The 22,883-nt window shown below is 40.9% G+C and overlaps 1 protein-coding gene and 1 pseudogene across 1 annotated transcript in view; one reads left to right on the top strand and one right to left on the bottom strand.

Annotated features, from left to right (window-relative positions):
* KCNH8 (potassium voltage-gated channel subfamily H member 8) overlaps positions 1-22,883 on the bottom strand; it is a 386,460-nt gene that overhangs the window by 40,883 nt on the left and 322,694 nt on the right. The window contains exon 11 of the mRNA XM_046003267.1: positions 16,755-16,969. Within this exon, the coding sequence (XP_045859223.1) occupies positions 16,755-16,969 (215 nt within the window). The remainder of the gene's footprint in view (positions 1-16,754; positions 16,970-22,883) is intronic.
* LOC123940984 lies at positions 15,894-15,987 on the top strand (annotated as a pseudogene).

Genomic DNA, 22,883 nt, shown 5'->3' with positions numbered 1-22,883 from the left:
GGTCTGGAGCTGGACATGGGGCTCGATCCTATGACCCTGAGATCAGACCTGAGCCAAAACCGAGAGTCGGATGCTTAACTGACTATGCCATCCAGGTGCCCCCCAAAATGCATTTCTTTTTAAATTAAAGCCCCCTGTGAAACTTGAGCATGAGGAGTATTGTGTTTCATAGCATTTACACTTTTGCTAAATATTCAACAATTCCTAGGTGAAGAAGAATGTAGACGAAGGCCAAAGTTCATAGGTTACAGTTTTGTTGTACTCAAAGGTGATTTGTGGAGCACTGTAAGGAGAGTATTACTGATGAATTATATATTGACTGAAAACAGTCTTTGTGGGAACTCACAATAGGAGTATAAACCACTGAAATTTAGGAAAAAATGTGTTTACGTTGGCATTTTTGCTCCTCCAGTGGGGCTCCAAGAAGTCCCCCGAACAACAATTGTCATAGATCAAATGTGCCTGATACATCTTGTTTTCTTCTCTGGTCTCTCCTAATAACATCATGTGAAGGAATCATTCCCCAGTTATTTATATAATGGTATGTCTTTTCTATTTCTTTTCTTATGTAAATTTGCATTTTCAGCCTGCACTTTCATCCCAGGATAGACTCCTCCTTAACTTTGAAAAATAAATAGTGAAGAGGACATCTGGGTGGCTCCAGTGGTTCCACATCTGTTTTCAGCTCAGGTCGCAATGCCAGGGTCCTTGGGATCGAGTCCCATATGGCTCCTTGCTCATCCGGGAGCCCGTTTCTCCCTCTGCCTGCTGCTCCTTGTCCCCCATTTCCCCTGCTAGTGCTCTCTCTCTGGCAAATAAATAAATACATAAAATATTTTTAAAGATATGGGAGATTTAGGGGAGAGTTTCATGGGGAGAGGTAAGGCAATGATCTCTTTCCTGAAATTATACTAAATAGACGAGATTTCATTGTTATCACATGACAGCTGAATCAGAGTGGCCGTTTCCAAGTCTGGACAAAATCACAGCAGTATGGACTTTGGAATCCTCTTCATAAAAATGTGAACAGTGAATAAAGCAGATCCATTTAGAATGGGCATAACTTCCTCTAGAGGGGCATTCTAAACTTATGAGCTAAGTCAGTTACTTATAGGTTCATACAAAGACATCATTCTTCTAGTTACACACATGAAATCTATACATGTAATTCTCTTCAGAACAAACTTTTCTCTCCACTTCTTTTTTTTAAGATTTTATTTTATATATTTATTTGACACAGAGAGAGAGAGCCCAAGTAGGGGGAGCAGCAGGCAGAGGGAGAAGCAGGCTCCCTGATGAGGAAGTAGCCCGACAGGGAGCTTGATCCCAGAACTCTGGGATCATGACCCAAGCAGAAGACAGACGCTCAACTGACTAAATCACCCAGGCACCCCTCTCTGCATGTTTAAGGTGATTATTTTCATGATTGCAAAATAGGCACCAGTGAATTTACTAAAGGATGATGTCTTCACAATGAGTTACACGTTTGTGCAAAGCAATTCCGGCCCTTCAGGTTTCCCAGTCTCCTGGATCGGCCTGTGCTTGAAAAGTTGTGCCTTTGGGGATTACAGAAACTGGCATGCTGGATTCTTCGAAGGAACAATTCTGGCCTTAGTTGGACTGTAAAGGCATACTTCTTTTAGGTAATATACATGCTTCCAAAATAAGTCATTTGGAGTCCCACAGTGGGAGTTGCATTTTTCCTATTAATTTCCATTGGATCTTCAGGAGGTATAAATTCTATTTGGCAATGGCTCTCAATCATTGACTTTAAGCATCTCCTCCTCTCTTTCTTTTTTGTTAATTCATTCAGAATTTTTTAAACAGACACTTTTACTTGGAGAAGTACCATTAAAGTGATTCTGTGGTAAATTATTTAGAAAAACTTTAGAAATATTTTAAGGTACGGATATCCTTCTATTTATTAATGTATTTGGCAGATATATATTCTTATAGACTAGACTTTCATAAAACAATGGCACACTCATCTGTCCGGCAAGCTGCACTGATCTGCCACTCCTCATGTTTTCCTCAAATTACTAAATGACATCATGTGAGCCTATTCTGTTTCCTGAAGAACACATTTTCACTGAAAGGCAAAACAAAAACCACAATAATAAAATAAAACAGAGGGAGAGCAAAAACAAATAGTTTACTTCGGTTGCACACCTTTCTCAATGCTTAAAAGTTTTCTTGAGCTGGAATTAAAAAAAAAAAAATAATGGAAAAGTCATACTCGAAGGGCCGACAGCTCAGACTGGTTAATTGTTTACTAACTGCTCAGCCTTGCCCCAAGCGGCTGCATCCCAGTGGACAAACCGCCTGATGAGGTTTCCTGGCCTGTGTGCCCCGGGGCTGAACCACATGACCCACTCTGGCCAATGCAATGTGAGCAGAAGAGATCTGTGCCCTTTCTGGATCTGGCCCCTGAGTAATGCAAAGGCAGCCTCGATCCTCCCTCTCTTAACTGGTGGGCTGGCTGGATACAAAGCGCCTGGTGAGGGACTGTGAGTTCCGGATGACTCTGAGGTCTAGGGGGGTGTCAGGACCACCAACTAGAGGAAGCCTGGATTCCTGAGTCAGGGGAGAAGCTGCCACCTAGATGCTATGATATGAGTGAGCTTTACTGCACGAATCGTTGATCTACTTACTGTATTAAGTTACCGAGACTTGGGGCTGTTTGTTGCAGCATTTAGCTTGACTCAACTGACGGTTTCTTAGTGACCATTTAGGCCAGAGATGAGGAACTGGAGGCCCGCAGAAGGAAAGCAGCTTGTTCTGAGTCATACAACTTCTATGTGTATTGAGTCTAATGCCTCGTACTCTTTGCTCTTTTTGACAGAACCCGGTTTTGGTTCTTCGGCCTTTTCCCCATACATAATGCTGACAGTTTGTCCCATCGAGACGGCGGTGTGGCCAAGAAAAGAAAAAATGCAAACTGTACAACCTGGAATACAAATTCGCTTCCGTAGTAGCCCTAGTCAGACCTGGGACTGTTTAAGAATCCTGGCAAAACGCAGTGACACAGATCGGTGACCATATGCTCCGCTTTTAAAGAACTTAATCTTCTGGGTGGAACATATAAATGGGATTACCACATCCCTAAAAGCTTAGCATCTTGCAGATGTTCATCTCAGAATTTTTCCTTAATCATTTTCCTCAATGACACGGAAACCAAATCCTTTAAATCCCAATTCATTTCACAGAATTGTATCTCCATGGATCCCTCCACCGCCGCAGACTTGTCATTAGGATGGCGGGCTGGCCTGCCAATTCATAATCTTGAGGTACTTCAGTTCCCCCTTCAACCTGGCATCTTGTTTGCTTCCGGTTTCTGTCTACTTGGCTACTGTTTCCTTCAGTCAAAGCCACCACTCCTTTGGCATCCCAGGCCGCTGGGTTTAAATGGTGAGCAAATAAGGTGCCTCCAATCTGACGGACCGGAGGCCTCCAGCTCTGCCTGCCGAGCACAGTCTGTGCTGTGGTATAAGCCGACTGTCTCTACCATATGTCATCATCTCTGCTGTCTATACCCTTTTGAGGAACTTCACGGGAAAAGCACTATGAGAGATGTTTATCCGGGGACTTTGTGATTTGTTTTTAATTTTAATTTAATTTCTACCAACTTAGCTCGTTTAGAGCAGTTTTAATTATACCAAGCACTAACTGTATGTTTTATCAGTTGAGCTTGGGTTTGGGATTAAAGAGCTAATGGAAGAGATATTGTCCATGTCCAAGGATGACTGGGGAAATATTATTAGGCTAGCAGAGTGCAAACAGTGAAATACATACTGTAGTAAAATGTTCAGGATTATTCTAAAAAGACCCAGGAGATCCAGTCCAGAATAAAATTATGTTTTCAAAAAATCCTAACATACAGAGGTAAAGTATTCACAGATTGATTGAGAAATGTTAAAAAAAAAATTGCTTCTTTCAACATGGTGGACATGGGGAGATGGAGAGGAGAGGGAGTTGAGGGAAACTGGAAGGGGAGATGAACCATGAGAGACTATGGACTCTGAAAAACAACCAGAGGGTTTTGAAGGGGCGAGGCGGGGTGGGAGGTTGAGGAACCAGGTGGTGGGTAATAGGGAGGGCACGTACTGCATGGAGCACTGGGTGTGGTGCAAAAACAATGAACATTGTTACGCTGAAAATAAAGAAATTAAAAAAAAATGAAAAAAAATATTGCTTCTTTTACCTATATTCTTTTTGTTGTTGCTGTTAGAGTGGGAGGAGAGAAAAAAGTGAAGAGAGGGGCAGAGGGAGAGAGAGAATCCCAAGGAGGATCCACACCCAGTACAGAGCCGATGTGGGGCCCGATCTCACAACCCTGAGATCATTCATGACCTGAGCTGAAATCAAGAGTTGGATGCTCAACTGACTGAGCCCCCCAGGCACCTCTTTCACCTATAGTCTTAATCCTTCTCCATAACGGTGTGTATAAGCACATAAAGGAAGTGCTGAGAACATTTTATTGCAATTGATGAGAAGGCCTCCAACTACTTGCAAGGATGAAACTGAGCTGAAAGGAATGGAAATACTATTTTGTACATCTGAAATGATTGTGGAGTAATTTCACAGATTTACTCTCAAACATGGAACTAAGGAAGCCTGAAGAACCATTACATATATAGAAGAATGAAAACCATGTACTTGAAGACATTTTCCCAGAGCTAGTCGGTAACCACAGGGCTATTAATAGATGGATGGATTTTTGAGCAAATGAAAGTACGATTCCTAAGAGAAAGGACAAGTCAGATGGCCAAGCTACAGCAGTTCTGCTATCTTATCCTCTTGTTAAGGAGATGTCTTTCCTGAAACATTTAGGCACAGTGGGTTTTTGATGAGACATGACAAGTAATAGCATTAAGGTTAAGAAGATTAAAGCGAATGTTATTCTGGAAATTCAGTATAGCTTTTGCTATAAGTAAGTCGGGATGCCTGAAGGAAACCAACTCTTTTAGGAGAATTATGTTCTGATCTGTAGCACAGTGCTTTAGTGGACAAATGTACTAGGCTGGGATGCAGAATACCAGCATTTGACTCAATTTTATATTATTTGATTCTTTCACTAATTCTGTAATTTCAGGCAGGAACTGCTGGGACAGCGAATTCCTTCATCTGCTAAGCAAGGATTCAGGAGTGATACTAGGATGAAAAATTAAATGAAATGAGGTGATGTAAACAAACTCCCTTGCTCCTAATACATAGTTAATAAACATTTACATCCGTTCCTTGTCAGCGGTCGTGCTACTAAATATGCAGTTGACAAGAGAAAATAAAATCTGTTGAGAAACATTTTGATTTTTTGACCGAATCTTATTTGAACAACATATTTGGAATGGTTGATGGAAGACTTCATCCCAAAGAAAAAGTCTACTTTGTGCAAAGGGAATATTCTAACTCATTTAGATATAGAAGTCATGTAAGTTATATTCTTAACCAATGACTGGATTTTTAGTTCTGTGAATGAGTAAATTTTCTTTGCTCCTCCCTTTAAGTTTGTAATCAAAGGAAAATCTGAGTTTTAATAAGGGGTACTTAAGATCACTTCCAGTCCTAACATTTTATTCTGTGGGTATGGAAACTCTGTGTGTGTGTGTGTGTGTGTGAATTACATTCCAGTCAGCATGCATCAAGCACATACTTTGTACTAGCAGTTTGACTAGGAAAATGATTACAAAGATTAATAAAATATAGTTATGGCTCTCAAAGAACTTATATATATACAACGGAGTTCTCCACTGATAATTTGGTTGAGTTCTTCAATTATTTGTTTTTTAAAAACTTTTTCATGAAAGTATAATATACGCAAAATTGTGCACACATAAAAAGTATACAGTTTGAAGAACTACCAAAAAGTTCTGTGGTTCATTTTCTCTTACATGTGAAGCTTGTTTTCCCATGGAAACATGTTTCCCATGAATGTTCCATTAACCTAAAATACAGCTAGCATTCACTGCTCTAGGATTAAGGGACAGAGGAAAAGTGTATAACTTCGCTTTGATGGATGTCCTTACACTAAGTTTCCATTGTGTTTAGGATTCAGTTGGCATGGGACAGAAGTTGCAGTTTTCCTGACCTCCCTTGCTTCCTTGCGGAAGGATTGGACCAGTTTTTACCTCTCTCGTCTTTAACTAGTCTCCTTATCTAGGACATGAACTGAGCAACTTGACTCCAAGAGTATGGTGAGAGTTAACAGAAGGCAATATTTGTAAAGTGCTTAGCACACAGCTTGGTTCACAGGAGCTATTATACCATTAGCAGCATCAACATCATCTTCACTTCATAGAGCTTTGTCAAGAGGGTGGGCTCTGTTACCCATATCTACAGCTGAACTTGAGGGCAGGCTCTGGGCCTCTATGATGGCTGAAACAACCATCAAAAATGGAGTGGGGAATGGAGGACCCCGGGTAACAGTGGGGCCGGGTGGACAATTCCTGGTGGTTGCCGCGTAGGTAGTTTTTCATTTTTCAGGAATGGGCATAAGTCGAGTGTGTGTGTGCGTGTGTGTGTGTGTGTGTGTGTGTGTGTGCAAATGCGACACTTTGTTATAGGCTGAATGAACATCTGCTGCTCCCTGCAGGATGAAGTAACCAGAGAAGAAGGGAAAGAAAGACTTTTTGTCTCGCTTATGGGATGGCAGGTGGCCTTTTATCCTCTGACTTTCTCAACTTGGCTAACCCCTGCTTTCCCCAAGGAGCTCAAAAATCTAAATGTTCCCCGTTCAACCTGAAAACATAAGCTGAAATACCTAGATATCCTCAAAATGTGGCTGATCTCTTTGCAGGATATGTCTCATGCTGTTTGACTGACAAATGGCTACATGGGATAGAATTCAACCATGAAACAGGAGCCCATTCAGGGTGGTTTAAAGCTTTTTATGTGTCCTCTACTTTATTTGTTTTTATTTTTTAATATGTGTTTAAATAAGATTTGTTTTCTAAGGAAATGTTGCTTCGATATGATTGCACAGCCTACAATGATGTGATTCCCCACAGTTCATGCAATCACTGGTTTTGCTTCATTTGTCCGACAACTACCTCTGACCACCCACCACTTTTCTGGATCTTTCTTATCTCAACTCTTCAGTCCATGGGTTGCCATGGGAACCATCATACTATTACAGTGTGGTCTCCCTCCCTCCTTGACCCCCTCACACAAACACTCCCACACACAATAATTGATGAAGCCTGAGCAGCACTTGACTAGAGCTGAACCACTCGGTCCTACAGGAATCTAGAATCAACCAAGAGAGCTTCATCTACTCCCCACTGAACTGAGGAGCTGCGATCTGTGACCATTTCTTGCCATTTGGACAGGAAAGAAAGACAGTATGATGACTGAAGGAGAGAGAAATGGAGAAGCAAGGAAAAATAAGAAATGTGGAGAAAAATCCAACCTAACTCAATTATAAGAATTCCTGAGACCCAGGTGTGTGCCCGTGCACGTGTGTGTATTTCATTTAATCCCCTAAGATACTGGGAATCCTTACAATAAATCTCCTCTGACTCTGATGCTCTATTTGAGTTGGATTTTTATTGCGTACAGTCAATGCCCTTATTCTAAATTGCCCCCAAACTTACCTGGATCCTCAGGCCCCTTGCCAATGCCCCCTACTAGCTCTGTTTTAAAATAAGAATGTAAAAAAGAATCAGTCTGTAGTTAGAGAAGGGGTTAAAAATAACCTTTTTTCTTCCTAGGAGTATGGAGCCTTCATCTCTCTGAGGCAGGAGAAAGAGAATCTCAAGGTTAGAGAGGAAGGGGTCCAGTGGAGTCCATTCCACCCCGAGATCTTTCAGGGGGAAACAGACGGGGACCAGACTGATAGTAATGGGGGAAATGAAACATTAAGGCTAGGTAATCGCTAGAAGAAAAGAGGACACTGAGGGTCTTTTTGCTGCAGTCAAAGCAAGTGAGAGGTTCATTAGGTGCCAGAAATTTCAACAGCAATCTTCATTTACTGAAAGCCATGAACGTGAACACAATGCTGGGCTCTGGGGACCCTACCTAAAATACAATCTTTTTCCTTCAAGGTAATATGTTTGCCGTAACTTCTGCACGCACAGAAAGACCAGTATGAGAAAAGTTTCAGAACCTAGGAAGTATACAGGGTACAAGTAGAATTTCTAGGCCGTTATTTACTGAGCTTTTCCCATCATATCTGACACCATCTTGAGCACCATTAAACTGTATGCAGGTAAAACAATTGACTATAAGACATTTCGTACAGAGAGAGTATCCTAAAATACACAACTGAGAAAACACCTGTTGCTCCCAGGATAGCACGGAAAGCTGACATGATCAGATGACACGAGAGTCCTTCAACCAATTTTCAAGGAACAACTACCTCAAAAAGGCACAGAATTAATTATGTTCTCCTGTTACACAAAACTGGGCTGCAGATGCACACCTACAAACAGGCTGCTCTTGAAGAGCTAAGTATCTGGGCTGCCAGATACGATTTTTTTTGCATTATTATCATTCGGTAAATCATTTTCAAGAAAATTGCTTCCAAGTAGCCTAATCTTATTCCAGTCTGATATGGGGACTAAATTTAAACCAAGACCCTCCTTTGGAAATAGCTCTCTTTTCAGTAGAATCTTGAATTAAGTTGTAATATAGTCACATAGGCGGCAAGGATGTTGACAAATCACAGACTTCACCTGGAAGATCTCCTCAGGCTTGTTTTTATCTACGGGAGGAGGCAGAGTCAAACCCCATGGATATAGTCCAGCTTAATTATTTAAGAGATTGTCCAGGGCCAAGTGGTCCAATGGACACATTTCAATAGTACTTGGGAATTAGATGCTTTTTCCACTGGTATTTGTGTTTGAGATAGGGGCTGCCTATTGAAAACTTCAAACAAAATAAAGATTCACCTCAGTATATGAAAGATATGGGGTCTAGACCCAGATGGAAATATGAATTCACATTCAGATACCACTGAAGCTAATGCTAAAGACCATGAGATTTACTTGAGCCGATTCCACCATACACATGAGAGACCTTATACCTCACAGCTAACCATGAACTGCAGCGACCCATGTGTTATGCTTTGATGCAGTATTTTATAAACACAGATCAGCTGCTTTGCTAAACCCTGGAATTCTCCACATGTAAATTCATTTCACACAGGAAGTTTGTGGTCTTATACCCTAGGCAATAAACGTGAGGTGAATAACAGTCCAGCATGATTTAATGGTTAAAAGTATTGATTCTCTACTTTCTGGGGGGCATTTGTGTTATAACATTTCATCTATTTTTTACAGAAAATATGTGTGTGCTTAGATTTGAAGGCAGATCCTTTTTCATCCTAATACAACTTACTATCCCAGACTATCTGGAGGAATTACATTACCTATATTGCAAGGGTTTGTCTGTTTTTGTCTCCCCCCCCCTTATTATTCAGCTTAAATTCCTCCTATGGCTCTTGAAAACCTCTCATCTTAAATTTGAGAGAAGTGAAAAAGAGTCTTTCCAACTTAGGTATTCTTTCAATGTGTTCTTTTAAATCTTAACTATTGATACTTTCTTTGGCTTTGTTACTTCTTAGGAATGTAATTCTGAATTCTCTTAACTTTTCATTTTATTTTATTTTATTTTATTTTTTTATTTTTATTTTTTTTTTCTTTTTTACAGATAGAGAGAGAGAGAGAGAGATTACAAGTAGGCAGAGCAGCAGCCAGAGAGGGGAGGAAGCAGGCTCCCTGCCAAGCAGAGAGCCCGATACGGGGCTTGATCCCAGAGACCCTGAGATCATGACCTGAGCTGAAGGCAGAGGCTTAACCCACTGAGCCACCCAGGCGCCCCTATTTTATTTTTTGAGTACACCATATGCCCAACACGGGGCTTGAACTCACAACCCTGATATCAAGAGTTGTTTGTTCTACCGACTGAGCCAGCCAGGTGCTCCTCTTAAATTTTATTTTATTTTTTAAAGATTTTATTTATTTATTTGACAGAGTGAGAGAGACCACAAGTAGGCAGAGAGGCAGGCAGAGAGAGAGGGGGAAGCAGGCTCCCTGCTGAGCAGAGAGCCGGATGCGGGGCTCCACCCCAGGACCCTGGGATCATGACCCGAGCCGAAGGCAGAGGCTTTAACCCACTGAGCCACCCAGGCGCCCCTAATTTCATTTTAAATTACATGTCAAGGCTATGTGGCTGCCATCTTCAGGACTTTATTCATTTTCTCAAAATTTCACATAAGTTCCAGTTCCCAAAGTAAACTTTTTGAAATGCATTCATTGACTCACTGAATGTATATTCAATGTTAATTCTACATTAGGCTCTGACTTAGGCACTGAGGCTACAGTCTAGAATAAAAACAAAGTCCACATAAAGTAGACATTCTGCTAGAAAAAACTGGCCATGAACAAGCAAATATACATATGAAAGGAACTTCAGATCTTGCTAAAAGCTCTGAAAAAGACCAACAAGGTGACGTGCCAGAGGATGCGCTGGAGAGGCAAACTCCAGAGCAGGTGGTGGGGTGAGGCGGGAGGAGCACCCCTGCAGGAAGGGAAAGCGGGCCAGTTTGCTGGAGTGTGAGCCGGACTCAAGATGTCATCGGATGGATCTGAAAGGCAGGCGGGTGTTGGAATGCATGGGATCTTCAAAGTTATGGTCAGAAGTCTGGATTTTATTAACAGTCCATGGGGATCCATTGAAAAATTTTGAGCAATGGAATGACATGATCCAATTTATAGTTTTGAATAGGTTGCTTCTGGACCCTCGAGGAGAGAGGGTGGTAAGGGAATAAGAATAGAGGCAGGAGGACCACTCAGGATACCACTTCTTGTGTGTCAAGATCAGATTCTTTCAGCACCTTCCACACCTACATGCACACACACACACACACACACCAAAACCCCCACAGGCTGGTGATGGCAAGTTGACTCTTCAATTACTATGAAAATTTGCATTCCACTATATTTATTTATATATGTTCTAACTACTGCATATGATCACTCTGGAACTTTTGCAATAAATTATGGTTATATTTGCATTTGTTTCACTTGAGGGTCACTTGAAAATTTGCAGTGTTCAATTTTTATAACTATGCTATTTAAGCATGGTGCTTGGTCTATATAGAGCGTAGATGCAGATTGTGGGGAGCTAGGATGTTAAGGTAATGTGGAAGTTTTAAGCAGCTATGATAGGTCGGCACCTTAGACAACGGCAGTACGATCAAATACATCCAAGTGGGAAGAAGCCTCCGAATGTGAACATCCTCGAGGGCTCCCTTGTCTCTGCCCCAGGAGCCTTCCCTGAACTTTGCTGTAGCCTCTTGTGCTATATTGGAGATGGGCATTCAAAGTCCTTCTCCTAGAGATCACTGACCCTCAAGATACTGGGGAAATACCCCTTCCTCTACTAAAGAGGTGGAAAGTCTGAAGGAGGAGACTTTATTTTTTTTTTAAGCTGATCAGATTACATGACAATGAGAAATTGAGGGAAAATGAGGTAACACTTAAAACTGAATAGGTTTTGGGGCGCCTGGGTGGCTCAGTGGGTTAAAGCCTCTGCCTTCGGCTCGGGTCATGATCCCAGGGTCCTGGGACCCAGCCCTGCATCCGGCTCTCTGCTTAGCAGGGAGCCTGCTTCCTTCTCTCTCTCTGCCTGCCTCTCTGCCTACTTGTAATATCTGCCTATCAAATAAATAAATAAAATCTTAAAAAAAAAACCTGAATAGGTTTCATCATTGCTAAACCCCTCAGTAAGAATTTATCTTTCCTTTTTTAAAAAAAACTATTTTATTTAGTTATTTGACAGAGACACAGCGAGAAAGGGAACGCAAAGAGGGGAGGTGCAGAGGGAGACGCAGGCTTCCGGCTGAGCAGGGAGGGAGCCCGATGCGGGGCTCGATTCCAGGACTCTGGGATTACGACCTGAGCGGAAGACAGACGCTGAACAACTGAGCTACCCAGGCACTCCTAGAATTTCTCATTCTTTTTCAACAATCATTGCTGTTTGTTGCTCCATAACCACGATACCACCCCTCAGTCAGTGTCTACCACGTGAGAAGCACGTCGGTATTCATATATAGCCATATCAATATCTGATTTTCAGTGTATTAGTATTATTAACTTTTAAAAACAAATATTTTAGATACTTTTCAATCATTTTATTTGTTTTATCACAAATTCAAAATTCTTATATTAAGGCACTAAATTTCATAATCAACAAACAAGTTTGTGCTAAAGCCAATTTTATAGGGTCTACTATGAGAAGCAGTGAAGCAAATTTCTCATAATCTGCATGGAAAGAAATAACTAAATTAATCCACGTCATTGTTGGAGCTATCCAGGAGCTATAAATAAATAAGGCAAAGATAGAAAACACAGGGTGCCTATGATGCATAATCATAAGTATGATAATCATATAGTATGGTAATACTATATGATAATCATATAGTATAAGTATCATAATCATAAGTATGATAATCATAAGTATGAGGTCCAAACCATGCTAGCTAGCCTTTCCATAAACTAGAATATTATATATTTTAGTTAATTTTCCTTCGAGAATTGAATGAGTTGTCATTCTAAAGTTACATAATTTATCATAGCTCTAGGAGTTATATCATACCACAGCTACATACATATCCCTTCTAAATTTTGGCTATCTTTTTAAGAGATTTTATTTACTTGACAGACAGAGATCACAAGTAGGCAGAGAGGCAGGCAGAGAGAGAGGAGGAAGCAGGCTCCCTGCTGAGCAGAGAGCCGGAAGTGGGGCTCGATCCCAGGACCCTGGGATCATGACCTGAGCCGAAGGCAGAGGCTTTAACCCACTGAGTCTCCCAGGTGCCCCTAATTTTTGACTATTTCTTAAAATGCTTTTCTGATCTTTATTTCAAAATGGATTGACCATCAGTCTTCTTTTTACCCTGATGTTCTGTGTCACCTAATAAGGTGTAAGTTCCAAGGGGTACCAGGTGAATCCAGAGGCAAAATGAGAAAGACAAAAGGCAGCCAAAGAGTGGGGGTTAAACTAATACATATCAGAAATAACGGGGAATTGGAGATAAAGAGAGCGCAAGAAAAAGAGAGTGATGAGAGCAGGAAGAAAGGGCTGAACAATGCAGCAGAATGGCCACTAGATTTTTAAGAATAAGGATATATAGGTATCTTACATTTATAGTGTTTGCATTTTCATTATTCAAATGTTCCTTCCTCTACAACCCACTGATCAACAAAGGCTTCAACCCACGAAAAGTCCTGTGGGTTTCCCATTGATCTTACAGCAGAGTTGCAAAGCAAGAATTCATAACCATAGGTACCCTCGGAATACAAATGTGCCATGAAGTTGGAGTATGCTTACAAAGACCAGAAGACTTTCCCCCAGGGTATGGAATTATGGGGAAGGGTGGCCCAAATTTATCGAGCCTTTCGAAGGTATAGCATCCCAACATTTTGAAGGTATATGTATGTGCACGTATGTGTGTGTGTGTATAAAAATATATGCATATATGTATATATATAAATATATAAATAAATATATATATATATATATACATATATATATAAACATACAGAGAGATTGAGAGACAGGGAAGTTTTGAGTGATAAATGACTAGGAAAAAACAAAACAATAAAGGTTTCAGGGGTAAGTTCCAGTTCCCATTTGCCCTTAAAAACGTAGCTGATGGTGCGCCTGGGTGGCTCAGTGGGTTAAAGCCTCTGCCTTGGTCTCAGGTCATGATCCCAGGATCCTGGGATTGAGCCCCGCAGCGGGCTCTCTGCTCAGCAGGGAGCCTGCTTCCTCCTCTTTTTCTGCCTGCTTCTCTGCCTACTTGTACTCTCTGTCTGTCAAATAAATAAATAAAATCTTAAAAAAAAAATGTAGCTGATAAGCCTTCTGAAAAGAAGCAATACTTCTGGTTCCAGCTGTAATGAAATAGCTTGTACTGAACCAACCCTCGAGTAAAAAATAAAGCTGGACAAAATGCATAAAATAACAGTTTGAAAGCAGTGGAGCAGTCAGCTCAGAAAAGACTTGAAGGGCCGTGGTCCCTGAGAGAAGAGGGGCACACCAACGCGTGCTCTGCATTTCCCCAGGCATCTCCTGGAGGGAACTCGCTATTTTGTTGTGAGAGGGAATAGAACAGAGCAGAAAGGAGTCATCATCCTGGCGAAGGAGACTGAGGATGACGTTCAGGTGATACCGAAACCCCGGGTATTTGAAGAGTAGAGGCCCAGGGAGCAGGTAACTGCATCCATGTGGACTTGGACACATGAGCCAGCTGCTAACATGAGCGCATGCACAGGGCAGTGCTCCAAGACACTCGAAAGATGAGAGCACCTGGGAGGAGCAGAGATTTCAGCCGCAATGGGAACTGAGGAGATGGAGGAAAGTTCAAGCCCCACCAAATAGGAGAGGCTCTGGTAAACGTCTCAGGCTTTCAGTTGAGATTCCAGAAAAAGCATTTCTGAAGGGTAGAGGCTGTAGCCCCTGACGATGGGCAAAGCTGAACAGAGCAACATAACAAAACCTGAGAGGAACTGTGGGCATGATAAAATTGGTTGGTTGGAACTCGATCTGTCTGCCAAGAGAAAACCTCACCTGAGTGGAGGAAAATAATAGAATAATTTTCATAAGACACAGCTACATTTAAACAAAAGTATGACATCTGCTAAAAAGAAGGAACCAAATGGCCAAACAAAACAAAACAACGCAAGAGAAAGAACAGATAATGAAAATCATCCCACAGGCAATTCAAGCATGGGAGTCTAAAAATCACTCCAATTCATGTTTCGGCAAATAGATAAAAGGGGATAAAAGATTTGATCAGAGATACAGATTCTTAAAAAGGAATCAAATAAAAAGAAGACAGGGCTTGAGATCCATATCTTCCACTTTAATAGGCCAAGGCATGTTGGCTCTTTCTCTCTTCCTGGATTTCTTCTTTCCGCTCTGGTTCCTTCCACCCCCTCGCACACTTCCACACTTCAAAAATAGTTGTCCCATTAGGTTGTCTTAGAGAGTACAAAAGACAACTGTAGTATTAAAAGTCCATGTGTCAAGGGGCACCTGGGTGGCTCAGTCACTTAAGCATCTGATTCTTTTTTTTTTTTTTTAAGATTTTATTTATTTATTTGACAGAGAGAGAGAGAGATCACAAGTAGGCAGAGAGTCAGGCAGAGAGAGAGGAGGAAGCAGGCTCCCTGCGGAGCAGAGAGCCCGATGCGGGGCTCGATCCCAGGACCCTGAGATCATGACCCGAGCCGAAGGCAGCAGCTTAATCCACTGAGCCACCCAGGCGCCCCTAAGCATCTGATTCTTGATTTTGATTCAAGTTAGGATCTCAGGGTGGTAGGATAGAGCTCTACTGTGTGCTCAATGGGGAGTCTGCTTGAGATGTCCCTCTCCCTCTCCCTCTGCCCCTTCCCCAGCGTTCTCTCTGTCTAAAATTAATAAATAAATAAATCTTTAAAAAAAAGTCCATCTGTTGAATCAGAAGATATGAAAAGTGTCTTTAGCAGAGACAACATAACTAATAGTGTATAAAATGACAGCTATCTATGTTCAGACTCTATCCCAGTCACCTACAAGTCTGTGTGACTACACACGTTACTTAGCCATTCTCAATCTGTTTTCTGTTCCATACAGATTGATTGATACTTACCTTACAAAGTCATTTTAAGCACTAAGTGAGATGCTTTATCTAGGCAGAGTGCTTAGCACAAACAGATTCCCTCCTTTTCTGTTTGCTACCATCCATAGAGAGCACACATTCAAAACTCGTTAATCTTGAACTTCAGAATGGGATACCATCTATGTATTGACTGTCATTTGATACCCTCAATGAAGATGACGTGATATATAATTTATATTCTTTACCTTTCAAAGTGAGGAATATTAATGACTAACAAAATGCCTACATAAAGACTATACTTTCAGGGATCATTTCTATAGTTTGTCAAAATGCCTACATAATATAGGTTAGTCAAAACAATAGTTCCTTGAAGTCTCAGGGGAAAAAAAAATCGAGTATTGCAAATATCTGGGACAAAACTCAAGGCAACGATCAAGGTTTTTGTTGTTACAGAACACTATTCATGCTCTGGCTTACCTTTCAACAATCATGCCTATTAAATCATTTGTGTCTCTGACACATGTAATGAAGTCATGTTCGTGATCAGCTTAATCCCAGGATGCGGTGTAGCACCTATTTTCTTAGGAAAGCTGTTTGTATAAACTGAAACATGCAGCAAATTTATAATTTCATAAAATGCTCATTATGCTTTCAGTGTGACAATCTTTGGCTTGAATCTTTTTATGCATATTTAGTCATTTTAAGATAGACTGTTTTGGGTACTGGTTAAGAAAAAGATTATTTTTAAGCAAACTCCCTAACAAGCAAGCGGAATAGTAAATAGTTACAAACACAGCAAACTCTGAGCCATATATTCTATCTGGAAATCTTTAAATTCTGGAGAAAACACACAACTGCAGCTAAATATTATATGTCACTGAAATTGGCTCTAGTTACAAGCACATGAAGGTAAATAAGAAAGAAACTGAACTTAGGGAGGTCATCTATAAATAATACTTTTCTAGAATGTTGATAAATTCCACCCTTGACTTCTAGCTAATTATTTGGTTGTTCAACTAGTGGCTGAATAATCATACCTTATCCATTCAGAGACTTTCATGAGGGAAGTCATGACATGGGCTTTTATTGTTATAAATGATCTCCAGGTCCCATGGTTTAGATCTCAGCATTAATTAGAAATAAGACTTACATCACTCTCATGACCTTCTCGAAGGTTGTATGTGAGGTCATGCTGAATGTCTTCCATGAATTTGTGAGCATATTCTGGGTAAAGGTCTAGCACTTCAAAGAGTCCTTTGAGGATGATACACTGAAGATCACAGTAGGTTAAAGCCTTCACATCTGCATTGGTCTTGATCACTTGGTCCTTAATTGATAGGTTTGCTCCAATTAAGTCCCCTTTCCCTTGAAACAGTGAAAAAAAGAGACATTTCACTTCCAAAGAAAAGCAAACTGGGACTGGAAACTTCATTTCACTTACAGGCTTCCCTTCTCTGAGACGACACTGCAAAAGAAAAAGACACCTTCATCTCCACAGCACTGAGATATGGGGCCTGGTATTTCTTTGTTTGGTGGGGGAGCTTCCTGTACACAGTAGAATGTTTACCACCATCTCATATTGCCGACCCCCAGCAGTGACAACCGAAAATATCTTCTGACATTGTCAAATGTCCCCTGGCAGGCACAACTGCTCCTGGTTGAGAACGGTGGTCTGGGGGATAGGAACTAGGAGAGCAGAGTTGGGAACGGTCGGTGATAGATGGGCTCCAGACAGTTCCTCATGGCATTCGATAAATGACTTTAGACAAAGCAGTTGACATTTTTGTCACAGTTGCCTCAACTATTCAGGAGAAATAATAATGGCTCCAATTTGGCGGGGGGGGGGGGGCGCTGTAGAAGACCATGAAAATGTATATTAGTAATTTTGATTCTAACACAATAATTGGCTTCATCATCAGCTTGCTAGTACACAGGTTCTTTTATTTACCTCTGAACACCTCTTACAAGAGAGCGGAGGAGGAGGGAGGAGGTGCCGTCCCTCCCTCTCCTCAGAACAGGGTGGAGCACAGAGAGATAGGAGACATCGAGGATGGTGAAACCTACCAAATGAAAATGTGAAACACAACCATACTTCTAACACTCTGTGACAGGGCAAAAGGCCGATTTTCCCATCAAAAATGAAAGCAAACAAATAAAAACTATGAGGTCTCGGCTTGCACCACTGCAAGGAGAGACACCCACTACTACTTTCTCACCCACGTCCGCACCTCACCCAGCACCCAGCTATTTGCCCTAAAATGCCGCCACCTCTCAGTCTGAGGCTGGATTCCTCTGCCTGGGAACTAGCTTGCTTCCCTGAGTTTGCTGATTAGATCATATCAGACAATGTATTTGAGTCTTTAAAGTCTTTGGCTTCATTTGAATCCATTTAGCCTAGCGGGAAGGTGAGCATCAATGTAAGAGCTAACAAAGAGCTGATTGCAGCTTCAGATATTTTATTTTATTTCTTTTTTTTATTTTTAAAGATTTTATTTATTTATTTGACAGAGAAAGATCACAAGTAGGCAGAGAGGCAGGCAGAGAGACGGGGGTGGGGGGGGGGAAGCAGGCTACCCGCTGAGCAGAGAGCCCAATGTGGGGCTCCATCCCAGGGTCCTGGGATCATGACCTGAGCTGAAGGCAGAGGCTTTAACCCACTGAGCCACCCAGGCGCCCCTCGAATTTATTTTAGACACAGCCATTAATTCACTCGGCATCTGTGTGAGATACGTGAAAGAAAATCCATTCCATCCTCAGACAAACCTAGGTTCGCCGCGGAAGTAATATGACCTACGTTCACAGAGGACTGGCATGAGATTCATGGCTACGACTTAGGGGTTTCTTGGCTTTGTCCTCCTGCCTGGGCTTGAAATTTTATTATTATTATTTTCTTAATGGCTGCTTTGCTCCATCTCAACAGGGAATCAACAACCAACCATAGACCCACAGAGAAACCACCAAGCAAAGAATATCATAGGAACCGTATCGAACAAATTGTCCTGTCCCCCCGTTCAGTTCATTTTTTAACGTATAAATTTTTATTTTTTATTGTGCCCAGCATTTCTGGAAGGAAAGTCTCTGACTTGTAGCAGACTTCAATAAAATTCCGTTTTATTGAATTTCACAGGAAAAGGAAACATGCCAAATTAACCATGAATACTTGAAATATTCATAAATATGTAACAGATAAAAATGGGGCATTTTAAAATTATTGAATTACATCTGAGTATTATCTCTGAAATAACATTAAATTCAAGCCTTGAAGATGAGCCTATTTGGCCAAAGGAAAAAAGGACTAAAATCTGCGCTTACAGACGGTCAGGGACTGTACAACCACGTGGTGCTAGAGGATTCAAGTTGGATCTATTGTTGTCCACCCATACTGCTAAACTTGGCGTTTTTGTTTCTTATATGTTTTGTTAGAAATCTAAATTGGTGCTCAAAAACTCAGCCAGGTACCAATGTAAGATGTAAATATACCTAGGATGCTTTGAATATAGCCAGTTTTGAAATTTGTATATCTAAGGAGAGTTTATCACGATGTGGCGTCTTGCTACAAAGTGCATTTATATTTTCTGTTAAGCAACTGGTGTTCGGAATGACTGTAGGGTCTACATACTTCCGTATCTTGGGTGACCACAGCATGGCTATTAAAGCCACAGTGACCCCAGCTATAAAAACACCACCAACATCTTGCCAACCTTGGCACTCTAGAGAGAATCTGCTTATTCATTCATTTAGTGAGTATTTATGAAGCACTGAAATGCGAAGCAGAACTCGTGTTGAGCCCCGGCACGTGTGCACTGGTAAAGAATAACGTGGTCCCTACCCTTCCTGATTTTCCGGTCTTGTGGATTTCTCACAACCTAGATTTAGGACTTTGATCAAAGTTTCTTATTTACTCTAGATCTCAATATCCTTATTTCTTAAAGAAGAGAAAGACTTCTATGGTCTCTTACTATCCCCATTTTTCAGAATTCTATTACTGGTATTTGATAACCAGTTACTCTTCCACGGGGCGGGGAAGGGATTGGGGAAGGGGAGCTGATGGGGTGCATCGGCAAACCATCCAACTTAGAGCAATGACAGGTTTAATTATAATTAGATAGACTAATACCATTGTGAAGAGCACACTTATCAATGCTTTGGCATTTTCTTTTAAACAACAATGAAGAAATTGGTAGAAAAACACAATTACCAGGACATGAAATAAAAGTGTACAAGGCAAATGAATCCCCATGCATCAGATTAAGAAATGTCTTCATGTATTGACGGAACAACTGAATTGCTTGAATAAGTTATGGCTTGACAGCTGTTTGGTGATTCTTCTTCCCTAAAACATTTTGTTGGCACAGTGAATATGTATTAAATATCTACAGATCAAATGTGAAGCCACGTCCTCAAGTTTACCAAAGTCAGTATTGATTTTAATTGGCCCTATAAAACAATATTACCATGGGGAAAGTAAAATAGTCAATCTCCATTGAAATAATGTTAATCACAGAGATAAAATATGAATAATTTGTTATCCTTGTTTGGGTTTAGTCCCAATACCACATACGAGTATTTAGAATGGTCATGTCGCAATATGCATTTAGATCACTTTTGATGTTCGACATAGTAGAAATGAAGATGTGAAAATGTTAATCATGAAAATCATAATTTGTGGAGGAAATTGGGACCGAGAGCAAAAGGCAATGGATTTAATCTTTCAGCTGTAAGTAGAGTTTTTTAATTAAAAAATCCAGCTGAATTATGTATTACAAACAATGTTAATTACCTAAAAGCCATTGAATTTGTACCTATTATGTTCTAATGCTATGGACAATACCTTCATATTTCATTCCTAGAATTGTTGCTAGTTACTTAATGTAAAAATACATTAAGATTATGGGAAAAAAAGATTACAGATTAAATATATGTATTTAAACATAGTACATTATTTTTGCTTACAAGCATATCAAACCACATAGTTTTGGAAAGATAACTATATGCCCTCTTAAAACCAGGCTATGTCAATAGGCAGACTATAAAATTGACATGGTCCTAAAGAAACCCATGGAAAAGTATTTCACGATTAAAGATGAGTTTTTTTGAAGCAAATTTAGAAATAACTGTCAATTTTAATTTAGAATCACAAAATAATAGAATGGCCGTTAACTTTGCAAAGTTGGTAAGTGAGCAGGAATGTTAAATTCTCCTTTTAAAAACACACACAGAAAATTAACAAGTCAGGAAATGACAGATGCTGGCGAGGATGTGGAGAAAGGGGAACCCTCCTCCACTGTTGGTGGGAATGCAAGCTGGTGCAACCACTCTGGAAAACAGCATGGAGGTTCCTCAAAATGTTGAAAATAGAACTACCCTATGACCCAGCAATTGCACTACTGGGTATTTACCCTAAAGATACAAACATAGTGATCCAAAGGGGCACGTGTACCCGAATGTTTATAGCAGCAATGTCTACAATAGCCAGACTATGGAAAGAACCTAGATGTCCATCAACAGATGAATGGATCAAGAAGATGTGGTATATATACACAATGGAATACTATGCAGCCATCAAAAGAAATGAAATCTTGCCATTTGCGACGACGTGGATGGAACTAGAGCGTATCATGCTTAGTGAAATAAGTCAATCGGAGAAAGACAACTATCATATGATCTCCCTGATATGAGGACATGGAGAAGCAACATGGGGGGGTAGGGGGATAGGAGAAGAATAAATGAAACAAGATGGGATTGGGAGGGAGACAAACCATAAATGACTCTTAATCTCACAAAACAAACTGGGGGTTGCTGGGGGGAGGTGGGATTGGGAGAGGGGGAGCGGGCTATGGACATTGGGGAGGGGAGGCGAACCATAAGAGACTATGGACTCTGAAAAACAACCTGAGGGTTTTGAAGGGTCAGGGGTGGGAGGTTGGGGGAACAGGTGGTGGGTGATGGGGAGGGCACGTTTTGCATGGAGCACTGGGTGTTGTGCAAAAAGAATGAATACTGTTACGCTGAAAAAATTAATAAAAAGGGAAAAAAAAATAAAAAAAAAATAAAAACACACACAGAGAGCCTCGTTCTGACATTGATCATGAACAGGCCAAGCTGAAAATAAACTCTGTCAGTTGCTACTCCATACCTTTAAAAAAATTTTTTTTATTTAACTTCAATTTAGTTAACATTTAGTATATTATTAGTTTCGGGGGTAGAATTTAGTGATTCATCAGTTGCATGTAACACCAAGTGCTCATCACATCAAGTGCCCTCCTTTTTTTTTTTTTTTTTTAAAGATTTTATTTATTTATTTGACAGAGAGAGAGATCACAAGTAGGCAGAGAGGCAGGCAGAGAGAGAGGAGGAAGCAGGCTCCCTGCGGAGCAGAGAGCCCGATGCGGGGCTCGATCCCAGGACCCTGAGATCATGACCTGAGCCGAAGGCAGAGGCTTAATCCACTGAGCCACCCAGGCGCCCCTCAAGTGCCCTCCTTAATGCCCATCACCCAATTGCCCCAGCCCTTCACTCTCCACCTCCCCATCCAACCTTTCTGTTAAGGAGAAAATATATAAGAGGCTGAGTCAAGAAATGAGCCAAAGCTTTAAAAGACAAGCCCGAGGCACCTGGGTGGCTCAGTGTGTTAGGTGTCTGCCTTCGGCTCAGGTCATGATCCTGGGGTCCTGGGATCGAGCCCTGAGTCAGGCTCCCTGCTCAGTGGGGAGCCTGCTTCTCCTTCTCCCTCTGCCTCTCCCCTGCTTGTGTTCTCCTTCTCTCTCAAATAAATAAATAAAACCTTTAAAAAATAAATAAAAATAAAAGATAAGCCCTACATTTCCTCCAGTTTTATAGTCTGCCTATTGACATAGCAAACTGAGTGAATATGAAGCAATGAAAAGCCCGTGGGTATTTCACTATTCACTAGCCTCCACCACTTCACCTTTAATCAGGGATCATCACACCAGCCTAACCCTACTGGGGAATGGTATTTAAATTGGATAATGGACATAAAACACCTGGCTCATATTAGGGATTCAGTACATTCTAGTTCTCTTCCCTTTTCCCAAAGTATAATCTGTCTTGAAGCTTATGAACTAGAATCAGTGATAGCAGGTTTATAATGATTATATAAAATAACAGGCATCACTTGGAGGTGGAAAGAGCACTGGAGACAGAGTCAAAAGACCTAGGTTAGCTTTGACTTTGGAAAAATAGAGAAAATACCACTCTTGTCTGTCTCTTTGTATTAGAAAGGCTTAAATAGGGGCACCTGGGTGGCGCAATGGCTTAA

This window comes from Meles meles, chromosome 4 (genome assembly GCF_922984935.1).
Source record: "Meles meles chromosome 4, mMelMel3.1 paternal haplotype, whole genome shotgun sequence".
NCBI lineage: Eukaryota > Metazoa > Chordata > Mammalia > Carnivora > Mustelidae > Meles > Meles meles.
This window is presented reverse-complemented; position numbering and strand designations above follow the sequence as displayed.